The sequence below is a fragment of the Myodes glareolus genome, chromosome 1 (assembly GCF_982192425.1).
Source record: "Myodes glareolus chromosome 1, mMyoGla1.1, whole genome shotgun sequence".
Lineage (NCBI taxonomy): Eukaryota > Metazoa > Chordata > Mammalia > Rodentia > Cricetidae > Myodes > Myodes glareolus.
The window spans coordinates 89,163,768-89,182,669 of record NC_142026.1 but is presented as its reverse complement, the minus strand read 5'-3'; the positions used below and the strand labels follow the sequence as shown (position 1 = coordinate 89,182,669).

General features: G+C 42.9%; 1 protein-coding gene across 1 annotated transcript in view; it reads right to left on the bottom strand.

Moving 5' to 3' along the window:
• Positions 1–990: 990 nt before the first annotated feature.
• The window catches only part of Fig4 (FIG4 phosphoinositide 5-phosphatase), a 115,786-nt gene continuing 97,874 nt past the window's right edge, over positions 991–18,902 (bottom strand). The window contains exon 23 of the mRNA XM_048424991.3: positions 991–1,547. Within this exon, the coding sequence (XP_048280948.1) occupies positions 1,370–1,547 (178 nt within the window). The 3' untranslated portion in view covers positions 991–1,369. The remainder of the gene's footprint in view (positions 1,548–18,902) is intronic.

Below are 18,902 nucleotides of genomic sequence, written 5' to 3'. Positions count from 1 at the left end.
TTGAAAGTACGTGGTACGTGTGGTGTGTGTGCGTGTATATATCTGTGACTGTATGTATGTGTCTGTGTTATGTGTGTGTGTGCGAGTGTGTGTGCGCGCGCGAGTGTGCGTGTGTGTTCACACACATGCATGCCTGTTGTACAGTGAGTGTAGATGCTGATGAAGGCCAGAAGAGGGTGTTGGATCTCACAGAGCTGGAGTTTCAGTGAGGGTGGGCCAACACAGCAGGTGATGGGCACATCTGGTTAGTATTCCACAAAGTCACACTCATATGGCAACTGTGTGTTTTCTAGCAGTCTGCCACAAAGTGTTAGATGCCTTCTTTTTTTTTTTTTTTTTTTTTTTTTTTGGTCTCGGTTCCCTAATCTTATTTTAAACATCTGAGTTCCCAGAAAGCCCTTGTTCCTATGAGTAACATAGAGACGAGAACCAAACCTACCTGAGTTCTCTGTAACAGCCATATGCACTCTCAACCTCTGGGTCATCTCTCCAGCCCTCGAATAGCTCTTACTAATGCTTTATTTTATAATTTATAGAGACGTTCTTAGAACAGTAGAAAGAAATATCTCTTCCCAGTTACTAATGTTTTCCTCACATGCTCTGCCATACATTGTTTGTCCTGAACCCTGTTTTAGATGGTACTTTGTTGAAATCTTGTTCCTTTATCCATAAACACTTCAGAGTACATTTCCTAAGAATACAGTTTTACAGGTAAGGGAATACTATTTTTCCCAGTCAAAATTCAAAATTAGCACATAATTGGTCATAATAAATTAAAAATGGGCAACTATGAAGAAAAAGAAAACTGCATTCTTCTTCATAAGAGAAAATACTTAGGGCTGTTTTGTTACTGTTTTGTTATTTCTAGACCTTGCCATAGTTCCTGGCACATAGCGGATACTCACAAAAACCTACCAGCTTTATAAAGCAAAACTTCCTGTGACATTTCAGAATGTGAAGTTTCCTAAACTAGATTAAAAGCAAAACAGCAACAGAGGCAACCATTTCTTTATTACCTGTAATTTGTAATTTGCATGGTACAAAGACGTGAAAAGCTTCAGGTACAAAGGACTTGGGGGGTTCACTTCTTAAAGCTTTCACTTTTAGCACTGTTTCTAATTGTGTGCGCACACACTTGAGTACAGGTCCCTCAGAATCCAGTAGGCAGCGTTGGAGCCCTTGAGTTGGAGCTGCCGAAGGTTGTGAGCCACTCAACAGGGATGCTGGGAACCAAATTCAGACCCTGAAAGAGCACGCTATGTCCTCAGTCACACAGATGCATCTCCAGATCCAGGGAATTCCTTTTCACAGAAAACAGTGAACAGATCACAGTCTAAACAGTGCAACTTTGTCTCCCTCAGGGCCTTCTTCATAAGTAGCGATTTCTGATGTACTCTCTGTACATGGCAGTGTCTTCTTTACCAAGGGGCTGCATGATACCATGGCTGGCCTGGATATGGGCTTGGAAGATCTCTGTAGACTTTCTGTCTACTCTTGGGGGCTGAACTTCATAGATGTTGTCTTGCGAGAAAGCTGAAATGGGAGTTCTGTAAGAGATAAAAATGAAGGCTGCATTAAAGGAAACCAAAAGGACTAGAAGGAGTCAGCTGTGAGGACCAGCGCAGTTGCTACTGGCCGCTTCTTCTCTGGCTGCAGACTGCTGGATAAACACTGCCTGGGAAGCCATCCCTGATGCCCTGGCAGGGCAGAATCCCTGTTTCTGGTCCTTAGAGAATGACAGCTTTATAGTTTTGTGTCCATCTAGCTCCCACTGGAAGCATCTTCAGACGGTGGCTATACCTACATTTTGTTCTTTGTCTTTGAAGGCACTTGGCTTTGCAATAGAAGAACAAGTAGGAATCAATGAAGTAGGAGATAGTCATAACTCTGACCAATGAGTTTACATCAGAAGAATGTTTGCTCATTGAACAAATAGTCAGTAAATAGGAACCACGGCTAACAATTACTTATGTGTAGTTTCTTACTTGAAATTCTGAAATCCTAAAAAACTTTGACAATCAAAAGCGACACTGCCTGGAACATCCAGCCCAACTACAATGCACTGTTTTCCCTTCCCCACGCTACTTCATGCCAATGTTAATGTGTCATACATACATCAGACATGGCCTCAGATCTCACTGGGGATGTTAGTATGAAGTGGCTGTATCTTGGTGTGCTAACATTCACTTCTCAGTTCCACAACACATCTGGCCTCAGGCTTTCAGGCGAGGAACTGTGGATCTGTGACAGACAGTTCCTTCCTTTCTGAGGGACTCAAGAATCCTCTATTCAAAACGCCCCTCTGTTCTCACCCACACAGCCTACTACAGTGCCTGGAACCTCGATCCATTCCTTGAGGAAGGCACCATCTCTAGAACGGCCTCGTCAAAATTCATGGTGGCGGTGGCTGACACACCCTCGACTTCCAGCAGTGTGAACGGCCACTAGGTACTGCACACTTAGCCAGTCAACTAACAAGTCAGAAGTGACACAGAGGACACACGTGTGAGGGAAGTGTGCTGCTCATGTGTGCTCAGAAGGTAAAAGAGAAGCCAGTGGCCAGAAGGGACAGGAAACTAGACACAGTGAAGGACAAGGAGAAGCAACCACACACTTCATCACTTGGTCATCTTTCAAGAAGGTTCTATATGCTCTGGTAACAAAGACTGGGGACTCAGCCTTGCTCCGGAGGAGTCCCAGGCACCCTGATGCTCACTATTTGCTTAGCTGAACTCAGGAGCTAGGGGAGGGGTGTATGATCAGCAGAATGGACCTCAGAGGCACCTGGAATGTGAGTTGTCTGCTGGAATCCGGGTGGCACAGTAACATGAAGGAAAAGAACAACCATTCAAGAGTTCGGTCACACCCCTGAACCTATGTTCATAGGAAGTGCGGCCCTTAAATGTGGGTTTTCCTTACTCCTCTCAAATGCCATTAAGGTAGAGCCTGGGGAGATGACTCAGCAGCCAGTCTGCTGGCCCTGCAAGTAAGAGGACCAGAGCTTAGATCCCTAGAACTCACATAAATGCCAGGAGGGCATGGAGGTTGCTCACAGTTCAAGCTTTGGAAGGCAGAGACGGGATCCCCAGAGCAAGCTGGCTGGCTGGACTAGCTGGAGCAGTGAGCTCTGGTTTTGGCTGAGAGATTCTGCCTCAAAGAATAAAGTTGGAGAGTGAAGGAAGATTCCTGATATCAACCTCAGGCTTCCAGACACACGTGCACATGTACATGCATACCTGCATACACACATGAGACAACATACATGGAAACATGCATATACATAAGCTTATATATGAAAAGAAGAAAGGAAGGAGAGGGGGGAGGAAAGGAGAGAGACAGACAGTCAGACAGACAGAGACAGATGTTTGTACATCTGGAATGACTAGACACTTCCAGTTTTATTTCAATGAGATGTCCTATAATCTCTACCATTACAGGATGGTGTGTGTTATAATCAAAGGCAAATTTCAGTGAGACCCCCTTGATGTCTTCTCTCTCTCTCTCTCTCTCTCTCTCTCTCTCTGTGTGTGTGTGTGTGTCTCTCTCTCTCTCTGTCTCTCTCTCTCTGTCTCTCTCTGTCTCTCTCTGTCTCTCTCTCTCTCTCTCTCTCTCTCACACACACACACACACACACACACTCCACAAACACATGACAGAGAGAGAATGAAAGGGTTAAGGGAGGGATGGGAGGTGGGGGAAAGGAAGGAAAGGCCAGGTAAAAGGATCCCGAGATGGCTAGCTCTCATCACATGCCAGTGGATAGGCTCTGTTTCAAAATATAGCCACGGCAGTACTGAGTGTCTGTGTTTAACACATCATTATGGTGGATGACTGAGATACTATATGAAGCTAGTCACAATTTTACCTTAGAAAATTACAGGAATTCTATAGTTAATTTAATTCCAGAGGAACAGTTAGGAATCTTTAATGGTTGGTAATATTCAGGGACAAACCATTTTCACTAGACCTGTTAACAGAGTGCTTCCAATTGTTTTCAGAGATTACCACCAAGTTAGCAAGCACAGCACCTCCTGGACTCCATGCTCAACGTACTACCTGTACTGCTCCAGCGCCAGCTCCTTCTCAGAGCTCTTACATGCCCACCATCTTACCTGGTCCACTCAGGAGGGAGGAAGCACAGGCTTTACAGCCTCTCGTACTCAGATGAGCTGTCTGTAAAGCTGAACTGATGGCCCCCATTTTCTCTTTGGATCTTGACCTCTGCATGGAACCTCATGTTGTGAGATTCCTGGCAAGCATCATAGCAGACATCCAACATGCAGTGATTGATCATCCCACTTCATCCCAGAAGGCGACTTCTGGGAACTAAAACCTCATGCTTAGCCGGGGACGTGACCCTGCTGTCCTGCTGTCCCGGTGGTAGCTGGCCAGGGCAGCCGCAAATGGGACCACACACTTTCCACCCAATGCCTTTGATTTCCTATTAAGAAATAAAGTGGGTGTCCTTGCTTCGCTTCTCAGAACCAGATTCACTGAAAGCAGAGCCACAGAAAATGATGACAAACTCGTAAATAGGAAATGCCACACACTGGCTGATACGGAATGGCAGGCGGGCTTAGGATTTCAACACAACATCCAGGGGGTGATACGAAGCCTACATCAGATGATAAAACGGCAATGCTGAAATATGTACTGCTGCATTTGGGTCATAAGAAAGCTCAGGACCCCACACTGCTGGAGTAACAGCAAGAGAGCAGGAAGACCCAGTCACAGGGAGCCCCTCAGAGACCTCAGTTGTGGTTCTCAGGTGTGGCCGTGCCAGCCAGCCAGCCAGCCAGCCAGCCAGCCAGCCAGCCAGCTGGCTGGTCCCCAGCAGCAGCACTGGGGACCTCACCAGAACTACAGATGCTTGGCTCCTACACCAGACCTACTCCTGCAAGAGTGGCTGAGGGTGAGGCAGAGAAACAGCGCTCCAGTGAGCCTCCCGGATGACTCAGACACATGCTAAGCTCGGCAGCTTCTGGTCTAGCATGGCTGCTATCAGTTATACAGACGAGAGAAGCAGAATGCGAAGTAAGATCTTATTTAAATCTTTATTATCTTATTTAAATTTTTACGATGATGGGAATTGAACTCAGGGCCTTGGATATTGTAGGCACACATACTACTGCTGAGTCATACTCCAATTACTCAAAATTCTTTTCCTAAAGACAGGTCTTACTATGTCATCCAGGCTAATTGCAGACTCACAATCCTACTGCCTCAGATGTCTGAATACGAGAATTACAGCGGTGCACCACTATGTCTGGCTCCAGCTGTTTTCTTAAAGATCTTATCTCACATCTTAGGCTATCTTTGAACTCCTGATCCTTCTGCCTCTGCATTCCAACTGCTAGGAGAAATGTGTATTTTAAAACAAGAATGAACTTTCTTTCTCTTTTTCCTTCCCTTTCCTTCCCTTTCTTTTCCTTTCCTTTCCTTTCCTTTCCTTTCCTTTCCTTTCCTTTCCTTTCCTTTCCTTTCCTTTCCTTTCCTTTCCTTTCCTTTCCCTTCCTTTCCCTTCCTTTCCCTTCCTTTCCCTTCCTTTCCCTTCCTCTCCTCTCCTCTCCTCTCCTCTCCTCTCCTCTCCTCTCCTCTCCTCTCCTCCCCTCCCCTCCCCGCCCCTCCCCTCCTCTCCCCTCCCCTCCCCTCCCTTTCCTTCCTTCCTTCCCTCCCTTCTTCCTATTTCCCCCCCCACCTCTCTCGATAGGGTTTCTCTGTGTAGCCCTGGCTGTCCTGAAACTCACTTTATAGACCTGGCTGGCCTTGAGCTCACAGAGATCCACCTATCTTTGCCTCCCAAGTGCTGAGATTAAGAGCATACACCACCGCTGTCCGGCACATGCACTCTCTTTTAAATGACAGAATACCACTAACCTTACACTGGAGGGAACAGTTTAAGGTTTAGTTATAAAGGTATGAGCAGCAAAATTAGATTCACCTCTTATTTTCTAATGAGGAGACTTTTTCTTTTTTCCTCCCTATAGACTTCTGCATTTCTGAGGTAGGAATGAAAACAGCATCCATGACCTCACAAGAGGCTGCTGGAGAGAGAAGGGGTGGAGTCAGACACCCCCACTGCAAGACAGTCTCTCTTAGACTGATGCCATCTCTTTCCAGATTTAAAAACTACACACGGTAGAAACTGAGAAAGTGTTTTCTTTTGTGCATTGCAGTAGAGAGACCTAGCTTATTATTGTACTTATATTACAAAAATATAAATAAACAAAACCGTCACCCCCCCCCAAAACCTCACATTTGCCTCCTGGCCACAAACAGAAGAAATATATTTTTAAGCTTCTCACAGCCTCAAAGGCAGAAAACCTATTGCCCCTCATTCAAATGCCAGTCATATTTCTGGGCATAAAACATGATAATTACATTACAGACTCATTTCTTTTTATCTATACAACCCAGTTCCATCTTGTCAGTGTGTTCCATACTTCCCCCTCAGGGAATGCTGTGGTCTTATTAGGATAATATATTTACCAATTCATTTACAGACTGCTTAACACGTATCGTTTGGCGCCTCAAACGTTGAGCACTGATGACATTCAGCCTTAAGTGCTGCTTCTGCTCACAGAAGAGAAGACATTCTAGGCAGAAATCCACTAGACAGATGCACCAGATGTTTCTAAGGAAAACTGCATTGGTGCCTTTCAATATTCTTTGTTCAACACGGCTGCTTTTTAACATAGCTCTTTCTGATAATACCCTCTACCTTACACCTGCATGCAGAACTAATGATCGAGTCCCTTTATAGTTTAATTCCTGTTGTGAGGACTTTTCTAGCTCGTATGTACTAAGTAACCAGTAAGTGTACATTGGCTTGGGTGGGCTGCAATGTTTTCTGAATTCAGTGACATGAGGAGCCATGGTTAGTGGCTAAGCTACTAGACAAAATTGGGGTTAAACTGTCAGACACCATATAAGTAACTCTAACAACCATATGGGATCGTTTTCCATATGTTAAACTATCAGATGACACATATGTAACTCTAACAACCATATAGGATCGTTTTCCATAAGTTAAAATCTTATGCCCTTTCTATGATCAGCATTTTGGCATCCATCAAACCCCACTAGGCATTTCTAGACATTCTAGTAGGAGTTCCACTCTGAAGATCCATTTCCCTTCCCAGTGTTCTGCCTGTTGCTAGCAAAACTTTCAATACTTTTATGATATTTGTATCATCAAATGCTTCCTTGTTGATCACAACTTAGCCAGAGAATCGAGAGAATGCCATGCTGAAGATTGGGTGATGGTTTTAGGCCATTCGGCTCAGTCTTTCTGGGAGAAAAAACTTAGGAGGTCTAATTTAAATCCACTAAAACATAGAGGTCATAGTGGAGCAAGACTTCAGCACGTGCTTTAGTGACCTGTCTTTGCTGTGACCTTGTCTCTGTTTCATGATCTCCACTAGGAACTAAGAGCCCTCATCACCTAACTGCTGGTATGTGCCTAGGATAAGCATCCCCAACTAGATGGATCTCCTCTCCATGTCCTCAGCGACGTCAGCCTTTAGCTTGTGGATGCTGTCCTAGCATTTCCCCATCACTGTCCATGGCTTTCTCTCTAGAGCTTTCAGACAGGTGCTCGTGTCCTTTCAACAAGATGCGTACACATTTGGAGCCTAGTCTTGCGTCTACTGAGATGATACAGTGGAAAAGTATTCAGTTCTTCAAAAAGTAAAATCAATGTGCTTCCTTATAGCTAGCTCACATTCTGAGAGCTCGAATACAAACACCTAAGACCAAAATGCGGCTCTCAAAGTGTACAATATGGTAGCAGTTGGCTGTATGTGCCAATTTAAACTTACATCTAAATTAATTTAAATTAAGTATAGTTAGAATAGTTTTCAGCATTACTTGCCACATGACAAGCACATGACAGCCACCTGTAGCCAAAGGCTACTACGCCAGGCAGAGTAGATGGGGGCTTCACCATTACCACACAATGTTTTGCGTGGTGTGTTATTCTAGAATGTCTTCACTGTTAGCTTTCTCCTCGGGAACTTGGGGTACTTGTCTTTCTATGCCCATCTTCATACTATAAACACGTATACTGCCATTACCAGTGTTTACGGGCTTTCCAGTCTCACCTGGTTACTTGGTGCTAAGTAATGCATCCTTCTAAGAATGGGATGCATTGTTCTCTGTGCCACTTAGCAGGGGAGTCTTTCAAAATGACCCGATTATAGCTCCTTACAAATGTATGGCTTTGCACACCCTTGCTGGGCTTCAGTCGGCTCAGGTTCTTACAGGGTTCAGGTTGTCTTATCCGGGTCCAGTGGTGGCTTCTCCCAGTCCACCGGGTCCTTCTGACAGAAACCTACTTATTGTTGACAGCTTTCTTCCCATCTGAACTGACACACTCCATTTTTATTTTATACATTTCCTGACACCAGCCCAGAGGCAGAAACTTCTTCTAGAAGCCCTGGTTCCTATTAGTGGGAAACTGGCATTCTAAGGCTACACTGCAGGTCTAGGAATTCTCATCATCAAGCCGGTGTGTGCGTGAACGCACGCGCTTCATGTCAAGGATGATGGACAAAGAAGACGACAGAATTTATAAATACTGATGATTTATTTACCTCATAGCAAACACAGGCCAGCCGCAGAACAGCAATCCTAACACCGCCAGTATCAGTCTAACCCCGAGAACAGGCTTTGCATGCTCATCCTGTCACGGCTTGTTTGGGGCTGTCTTACATACAGTAATGCACACTATTTGACCACAGAGCTATGACATCTTAGCCTCTCCTTTAAACCTTGACTTTGGATCTACAGACAGCCACAATCTACTACTGACAATGAACTTCCTATCAGTGACCGTGCTAATCAGCTTTCTGTCGCTGTGACAGAACACTTGAGACAATCTGCCTATAACAAGAGGAAAGGTTCGCAGATTTGAGGGTTTTCATCTATGGTCTTTTGGGCCTGCAGCGGGACAGTGCATCCTGGTAGGAGTGGGTGACAGAAGCTGCTATGACACAGACAGAGGAAGAGGAGAGGCCAGAGTCTCAATATCCCCTTAAGGACACACTTGATAACCTAAACTCCTTGCACGAGACCCTTCTGCCTCTCAATGGCGCCACGGCTGTGGACACGTGGGGGTTGGGGTCACTTATCTGAGGCACAGAAGCATCTCTAGTCAAGCTGTCTAAGCTGGTTTCTACTCTGTCCCTGGGAACAACACTCCCTGGGGGCTCAGCCACAACAAAACCCTATTTCTACACCTAAGCTTTGAAGAGAATAGCCTTTCCTTGGTAGTTTGAAGTATGCTACTTACTTCTTTTTCTGGTCTGAGGTTCTGTATCCTTTATACCTTATAACAATCTAATATTCTTTCCACGAGAAGTCCTTATGGAAGCCCGAAAGACATTTCTCCCTTAAGATTTACGTACATACACCCCGGCATCAGTGAGTGCAGGCTGACACTCTCGGGTATGCAGTGTGCTCTTACGACACCAACTTAAGGAGTCTCACACTGGCTTTTCTTTTTGCGTGTTTTAGCCGCCTTTCTTTGTTAAGGTGGCTATTTATTCATGTTAAATATTGCCTATTGCCAGCATCTGACACTTTAAGTAACTTTAATGTCGTCTTCTTTTGTTCTGAATGTAAAAGTTTTGTGTCTGAGCTCATTTTGAGCTGGCACACTGCGTTTCCAGCCTTTTATGGACTCATCTTGCTGGCACATGTTTGATGTCTACGGGATGTTTGTAAGCTCTGTGCTGTTTTTCTCATAGCTTGTGTTATGCAGGGCTTGCCTCTGGTACTCTCCTGCTGCACACTCTGTAAGATTCCCTAGCCTGTGGAAGGCAGGGGGGCTCAGAAGACTTTCCTAACTTCACAGCGTTCCCCTTTGTTACCACATCACTATGTCCAAAAGCATGCCAACTTGCCCTCCAAGGCTTCCTTGGTGTTCAGATTCTTACATCTGTTTTTCTTCTTAGTGTTTGAGGAAGGATCTCATGTATCTCAGGCTAGCCTTGAACTTGCTATGCAGCCTTGAAAGTTCGATCCTCTGCCTTCACCCCAAGAGCTGGGATGTAGGGCATGGATCTGCCTGACCCCCTCATCCTCACTAGCAATGTCCTGCTCAACTTTGACATCAGGGATTTCTCCTCAGATTTGTTTGCTACCCAGGAAGGGAGCTTCAATGGTTAGATTTGAAGAGTTAAAGTGATCTAGTCAGTTTTCACCTCCTTTTAGAATTCACTAAGGACAGTTGGACACATCTGGTACAATCCCTCTCAGTATTAGTAGTCAAACTAACATTACCTGCTATGACTTCCAGGGGGGACCTGTCAGCTGTTCTTGGGTTCTCATGTTCTGCGCCTCGCCAGACACCTGGCAGCTCCTTACTTGTTTCTCCCCATGCACAAACGCTGGTGTTATCTCCACTACCTCTGTGCCGAGACTTGACAAATACCCTGCCATGCTGTCTGGGGTGAATCTTCACTGTCACATGTGCACAGCTGCCTGCTGATGGGCTTTGGGCAGGTGATTGGATCGTGAGAGCTCCTACAAAACCATAGCGTGACCTACTGGTGGACTCATTAGAAAGAAGTGGGATGTAGGAAGTGAAGCCTGATTGGAGGAAGCTTCTGAGTGGCAGCTCTTTTTCTGGGCTCTGTCCCTGTCACTTCCGCATGCTGCCTTGTGTGAGGGGAGCAACCTTGGCCTTCGCCCCACCACAAGCTCTGTTTTGTCATGACTCAGGAACAAAGGAATCAGACACACATGAACTGATAACCCTGAAATCATGATCCTGAAAAAAAAATCTATCCTCTTTCTGAATTGTTTCCATCAGGTATTTATTGCAATTAAAAAGTGACGTTATGGCATTCAGTCTTGCTACCCAACTGTTTCTGGTTTTGCATGAAGATCCAGGGATAAAGAGCCTCAAAATTATTATATTTGGGCTGGAAGATGGCTCAGTGGGGTGAAGGAATGGGCTGCCAAACCTGATAACTTGAGTGTGATCTCTGGAACCCATATGTGGTGTGGGAAGTCCTTCCGTCTGTGTGTTGCTTTTATTGGTTAAAGAATAAAGAAGCTGTTTCTGCCAGCAGCTTAGTGGAATATAGCTAGGTGGGAAAAACTAAACTGAATGGTGGGAGAAAGAAGGCAGAGTCAGGAAGACACTTCCAGGATCAGATGAGCCAGAACCTTGTAGGTAAGCCACAGGCATGTGACGATACACAGATTAATAGAAATAGGTTAAATTAAGATGTAAGAAGTTCATAAGAAGCTAGAGCTAATGGGCCAAGCAGTGATTTAATGAATACAATTCTGTGTGGTTATTTTGGGCTGAACAGTTGGGAACAAACAAGCAGCCTCTTACTACAAATTGGTGCTCCAATGTGTGCTAGCTAAATCCACATAAAACCCAGAGGGCTTAGAAAGGAATCCTAGACATTAAAAATCAAAGTTTAGCTGCATTTTTATTTTCAGATGGGCTCTGCTTGCTGGCGGCATGCTGCAGCTCCTTTAAGAGAGATCTTCCTGATTCAGCAGAAGCAAAACAAACAATCAAACAAACACAAAACCCCACATGGTTTCAAAATGCCATCCTGTTTTGCCAGCACAAATGGCTCTGACTCTTTTGGGAGGTCTGGCCAAGGAGTATTCAAATGTGGTTTGTAAGTAGCATGTTACAAACTGCTTAATGGCTCCACATGGACGGCTGCATAATTGGAACTGGGGCAGTGTGCGCATCTCGCAGAGGCATTCAACATGCCTCCACCATGCTGGACTGGGCACAGCAAGCAGGCAGGGCCCTGTTGGCCCTAGCCATTGCCGCTTAGCATTAAAAAAAAAAGTGGTTCTTGTCAGAAAATAATTACAGATATACAATAAAGACAGATTCAGATGAAAAAGACCTCTAAATGGGTCACAGTGTGTTTAAAAAATGTATATAGGCCCAGGAGATAAAAGAGAAAGAATATAGACAGTTATAAAAAGAAATTTTTTATAATTTTTTTTTAAAAAAAGGTAAAGTCTTTAAAGAGAAAGAGTACAGACAGTCATAGATTAAAAGGAGTAAAGAAAATAAGTAAAGAAAAAATCCACATAAAGATGAAATATACACAGAGAGTCTGGATTATGTATACTATTGTGTTTTCTTTCAACTTTTTGACTGCAGAAAGACATTTGATTCTTGGGACTGCTAAGCTAAGTCAACATATATACTTTAAAGGTATCTTGATTTTAAAATCTGGGCCTAAAGATTTGTTGCTTTGGAAAACAACAGAAGATGAGAACCTGTGGAATTCTTCCAGACCAATGTGGTTTGATGGACCAAGATCCCCTGAAAGGTCTCTGTGGACCCCCCCGCCACCCACAGAAAATACTTTGCTCTACAAAAAGTAGGAAGCAGTTAGGAGAGAATTATGTCCATATTCCCAAATATTGTTTATAAATATTTGTTTATATTTAAAGGGGGATATGCTATAGAGATTTTCACTGGTATGGATCTTGGTTTTACTGGTACAAATTTAAGGAAAATTTTGTTATATATATTTCTGTTCTTGATTAAGGTATTGTGTTTGTGCAGCTCATTTGAAAATTCAATGTTTAATTAAGAAATATAGGTTATCCTTTGTGTATAGGAGGGCAACTGATTTTTTGGAGTTGATCTTGTATCCTGCCACATTACTAAAGGTGTTTATCAGCTGTAGGAGTTCTTTGGTAGAGTTTTTGGGGTCGCTCATGTATACTATCATATCGTCTGCAAATAACGAGAGTTTAACTTCTTCCTTTCCAATTCGAATCCCCTTGATCCCCTTATGTTGTCGTATTGCTATTGCTAGAACTTCTAGCACTATATTGAAGAGATATGGGGAGAGTGGACAGCCTTGTCTTGTTCCTGATTTCAATGGAATGGCTTTGAGTTTCTCTCCGTTCAGTTTGATGTTAGCTGTCGGCTTGCTGTAAATAGCTTTTATTATATTTAGGTATGATCCTTGTATCCCCAATCTCTCCAACAGCTTTATCATAAAGGGATGTTGGATTGTGTCAAATGCTTTTTCAGCATCTAATGAGATGATCATATGGTTTTTCTCTTTCAGTTTATTTATATGATGGATTACATTGATGGATTTGCGTATGTTGAACCAGCCCTGCTTCGCTGGAATGAAGTCTACTTGATCATAATGGATAATTTTTCTAATGTGTTCTTGGAATCGGTTTGCCAGGATTTTGTTGAGAATTTTTGCGTCGATGTTCATGAGTGAGATTGGCCTGTAATTCTCTTTCTTGGTTGTGCCTTTATGTGGTTTTGGTATCAGGGTAACTGTAGCTTCATAAAAGGAGTTTGGCAATGACTCTTCTGTTTCTATATTGTAAAATACCTTAAGGAGAACAGGTATCAGGTCTTCTTGAAAGTTCTGGTAGAATTCTGCATTGAAACCATCTGGCCCTGGACTTTTTTTGGTTGGGAGGTTTTTGATAACCGCTTCTAATTCTTCGCGACTAACAGGTCTATTTAGATTGTTCATCTGGTCTTGATTTAACTTTGGTATATGGTATTTATCTAAAAACCAATCCATTTCTTGAACATTTTCCAACTTTGTGGCATATAAACTTTCGTAGTAAGATCTAATGATTCTCTGAATTTCCTCTATGTCTGTTGTTATGTCCCCCTTTTCATTTCTGATCTTATTAATTTGGGTGTTCTCTCTCTGCCGTTTGATTAGTTTGGCTAGGGGTTTGTCAATCTTGTTGATTTTCTCCAAGAACCAACTTTTTGTTTCGTTGATTTTTTGGATTGTTTTCTGTGTTTCTATTTTGTTGATTTCAGCCCTCAGTTTGATTATTTCCAATCTTCTACTCCTCCTGGGAGAGTCTGCTTCTTTTTTTTCCAGAGCTTTGAGGTGTGCTGTTAAGTCTCCAGTATGTGCTTTCTCCGTTTTCTTTAATTGGGCACTTAGTGCTATGAACTTTCCTCTTAGCACTGCTTTCATTGTGTCCCATAGATTTGAGTATGTTGTGTCTTTATTTTCATTAAATTCAAGGAAGACTTTAACTTCTTTCTTTATTTCTTCCTTGACCCAGGGATGATTCAGTAGTTGACTGTTCAACTTCCATACATTTGTAGGCTTTCTGGTGTTAGAATTGTTATTGAATTCTAACTTTATTCCGTGGTGATCCGACAAGACACAGGTGGTTACTAATGTTTTTTTGTATCTATGGAAGTTTGCTTTGTTTCCGAGTATGTGGTCAATTTTCGAGAAGGTTCCATGAGCTGCAGAGAAGAAGGTATATTCTTTCCTTTTTGGGTGGAATGTTCTATAGATATCTGTTAAGTCCATTTGATTCATTACCTCTAGCAATTCTCTTATTTCTCTGTTGAGTTTCTGTTTGATTGACCTGTCCATTGGTGAGAGAGGTGTGTTGAAGTCTCCTACTATTAGTGTGTGTGGTTTGATGACTGCCTTGAGTTCTAAAAGTTTTTCTTTTACATAAGTGGGTGCTTTTATATTAGGGGCATAGATATTCAGGATTGAGACTTCCTCCTGATTAATTGTTCCTGTTATGAGTATAAAATGTCCATCTCCATCTCTTCTGATTGATTTTAGTTTGAAGTCAATTTTGTTAGATATGAGAATGGCCACGCCCGCTTGTTTCTTAGGTCCGTTTGCTTGGAAAACCTTTTCCCAACCCTTTACTCTGAGTAGATGTCTATCTTTGTGGTTGAGGTGTGTTTCTTGTAAACAGCAGAATGTTGGATCCTGTTTTCGTATCCAATCTCTTAGTCTGTGCCTTTTTATAGGTGAATTGACACCATTAATATTAAGTGATATTAATGACCAGTGGTTGTTGATTCCGGTTATTATTTTTTTGTGTGTGTGTGTAGTAGAGTTTGTGTGTTTCTCTTCTTTGAGTTGTGGTTGTGAAGGGTCGCTAAATGTTGCCCTCCTATACACAAAGGATAAAGAAGCAGGGAGGGAAATCAGAGAAACTTCACCTTTCACGATAGCCACAAATAGCATAAAATATCTTGGGATAACTCTGACCAAGGAAGTGAAAGACCTATTTGACAAGAACTTTAAGTCTTTGAAGAAAGAAATTGAGGAGGATACCAGAAAATGGAAAGATCTCCCTTGTTCTTGGTTTGGGAGGATCAACATAGTAAAAATTGCAATTCTACCAAGAGCAATCTATAGATTCAATGCAATCCCCATCAAAATCCCATCAAACTTCTTCACAGACCTTGAGAGAATAATAATTAATTTTATATGGAAAAACAAAAAACCCAGGATAGCCAAAACAATCTTATATAATAACGGAACATCTGGAGGTATAACCATCCCTGACTTCAAACTCTATTACACAGCTACAGTATTGAAAACAGCTTGGTATTGGCATAAGAACAGAGAAGTTGACCTATGGAATCGAATAGAAGACCCAGATATTAACCCACAAACCTATGAACACTTGATTTTCGACAAGGGGGCTAAAGGTATGCAATGGAAGAAGGAAAGCATCTTTAACAAATGGTGCTGGCATAACTGGATGTCAACCTGCAGAAGAATGAAAGTAGATCCATATCTATCACCATGCACAAAAATCAAGTCCAAATGGATTAAAGACCTCAACATTAATCTGACCACTTTGAACCAGATAGAAGAGAAAGTGGGAAGTAGTCTACAAGACATAGGCACAGGAGACCACTTCCTAGGTAGAGCCCCAGTAGCACAGACAATAAGAGAATCAATGAATAAATGGGACTTCCTGAAACTGAGAAGCTTCTGTAAAGCAAAGGACACCGTCAGTAAGACAAAAAGGCTACCTTCTGACTGGGAGAAGATCTTCACCAACCCCTCATCAGATAAAGGCCTGATCTCCAAAATATACAAAGAACTCAAGAAACTAGACACTAAAACTCTAATTAACCCAATTAAAAATTGGGGTGCTGATCTGAACAGAGAATTCTCAACAGAAGAACTCCGAATGGCCAAAAGACACTTAAGGTCATGCTCAACATCCTTTGCGATCAGGGAAATGCAAATCAAAACAACTATGAGATACCATTTTACACCGGTCAGATTAGCTAAAGTCAAAAACACCAATGATAGCCTATGCTGGAGAGGATGTGGAGAGAGGGGAACTCTCATCCATTGTTGGTGGGAATGCAAACTTGTACAGCCACTGTGGAAATCAGTGTGGCGGTTTCTCAGGAAACTGGGAGTCAACCTCCCTCAAGACCCAGCAATTCCACTCTTGGGAATATACCCAAGAGATGCCCTATCATACTACAAAAGCATTTGTTCAACTATATTCATAGCAGCACTATTTGTAATAGCCAGAACCTGGAGACAACCTAGGTGCCCCTCAATAGAAGAATGGTTAAAAAAGGTGTGGAACATATATACACTAGAGTTTTACTCAGCCGTAAAAAACAATGACATCTTGAATTTTGCATGCAAATGGATGGACATAGAAAACACTTTACTGAGTGAGGTAAGCCAGACCCAAAAAGAGGAATATGGTATGTATTCACTCATAAGTGGATTCTAGCCATAATTAAAGGTCTTTGAGCCTATTATTCGAGATCCTAGAGAAGCTAAATAAGAAGATGAACCTGAAGAAAATCATGTACTTATCCTCCTGGAGATTGGAAATAGACAAGAGTCCCAGGTAACCTCGAGTGCATGGGGGGGGTGGGTGGGAGGGTTGTTGGAAGGGGAGAGGGTTAGAGAGAAGGGAGTAGGGGAGGAATGGGGAAAACTCGGGGGACTGAGATGGGGGGAGGGAGGAAGGATGGATATGGGATCAGGGAAGAATATATCTCAACTAAGGGAGTCATTTTAGGGTTCACAAGAGACTTGATTATAAATGGGATCCCAGGTCCAAGGAGAGATCCCCAGATTATTCTCTAGACAGAGGAGAGGGTGCCTGAACCGGCCTTGGCCTATAACCATACTGATGAAGATTTTGCTTATCACCTTAGATCCTTCATCCGACGATGGATGGCGATACAGACGGATACCCACTTTGGAGCACCGGACTGAGCCCCCCATGGTCCAAATGAGGGGCAGAAGGAGGAAGAACATGAAAAAAAACTCAGGACCACGAGGGGTGCGATCACCCACTGATACAAGGGGACTGATCTAATGAGAGTTCACCAAGGCCAGTCAGACTGGGACTGAATGAGCATGTGATCCAACCAGATTTTCTGAATGTGGCCGGATTCTCTGAATGTGGCTGGCCTGGAGCCTTTCTGAAAAGCCACTGACAATGACACTGGGACTTGTTTCCTCTGCATATACTGGATTTTTGGGATCCAGTCTGTTTGGATACTCACCTTCCTGGACCTGGAGGGAGGGGGGAGGAACTTGAATTTCCCACAGGGCTGGAAGCCCTGACTGCTCTTAGGGATGGAGAGGGAGGAGGAGGGGAAGGGCAGGAGTGGGAGGGTGTTGAGAGGAGGGGCAGAAATGGAAACTTTCATAATTTAATAAACTTTGAAAAAAATATAGGTTAATAGAGAGTCATCTATAATAGTCAAGCTTCTAGTCATGTTAGGTTTTCTAGATGTATAGAGATATATTTCAGTTAGATAGGTATTCTTCAAATCTTTCAGAGACCTTCAGAATATGGCATTTAAAATGTTTTAAGAACTTATGACTTTTCATGACAGTGAGACACATCTGTTCCTGGCAGCACTAAGCTACTTCAAGAGGAAGATGGGGATCAAAGAGGCTCCTTATGTAGTTTGTTAGTCATTTGGGCAAGAAACTGCTCTTGCCTGGACTGCTTGATGAACCGGACATGCAGGACCCACAGAGAAATGACTGCTAAACTTGCTTAAAAGTGAGATGGCTCTTCAGGGTTCCCATTTCATGAAAGAGTCTACTAGACATTCTGCAGGGCACAGAAGAAAGTGACTGACAAACTGCCAATATAGGCAGACCTGTCTTTGAAATGTTCTGCTTCATGGAAAAGTCTGCTAGATACTATGGGCCTGTGGGCTAAAGATTGGATGCCCCAATGATACAGAAGAACTTTGGGTGACTGTCCAGACAGCAAGATGTCTCTGTCAATTCTAGAGTTTTGGAATTTGTTTACAATGTACTTCCTGTTTACTTAGGTAATATATCCTTTTGGAGTTTTTGATGGAGTTGAAGAATAGTTATAATTTTTCTTAGTTATGATAAAAAATAAAATATATATATTGTAACTATAATTCTTGCTTGATAACTGTTTTGTTATATGTAATTTTACTATGTTAAGGTTAAAGCCTTCCTTTTTATTTGAACACAAAAGGGAAAATGGTGTGGGAAGTCCTTCTGTCTATGTGTTGCTTTTATTGGTTAATGAATAAAGAAGCTGCTTTGGCCAGTAGCTTAGCAGAATAGATCCAGGCAGGGAAAACTAAATTGAATGCTGAAGGCAGAGTCAGGGAGACTCTACACCATGTAGCCACTACCAGGAACAGACAAGCTGGAAACTTGCCAGTAAGCCACAGGCATGTGGCAACACACAGATTAATAGAAATGGGTTAAATTAAGATGTAAGACCTAGCCCATAAGAAGCTAGAGCTAATGGGCCAAGCAGTGATTTAATGAATACAGATTCTCTGTGGTGATTTTAGGCTGAGCAGTCGGGAACAAACAAACAGGCCCTTACTACACACATGTAGGAAGAGGAGGACAGACTCCCACAAGCTATTCTCTAACTGTCACATGTGCAATAGTGATATGCACGTGTGTATGCACACACACACACACACACACACACACACCAAATAAACAGAAAAAAACCCTTCTTATATTCTTCCCAGAACCCAACAGACATACTTATCTCAAATGTATATTTTCACACATCTCCCAAGTAGACAACTAAATAAAAGACCTGTTGCACAGCCACGCGAGGGCTGCTCTCTTAGATCA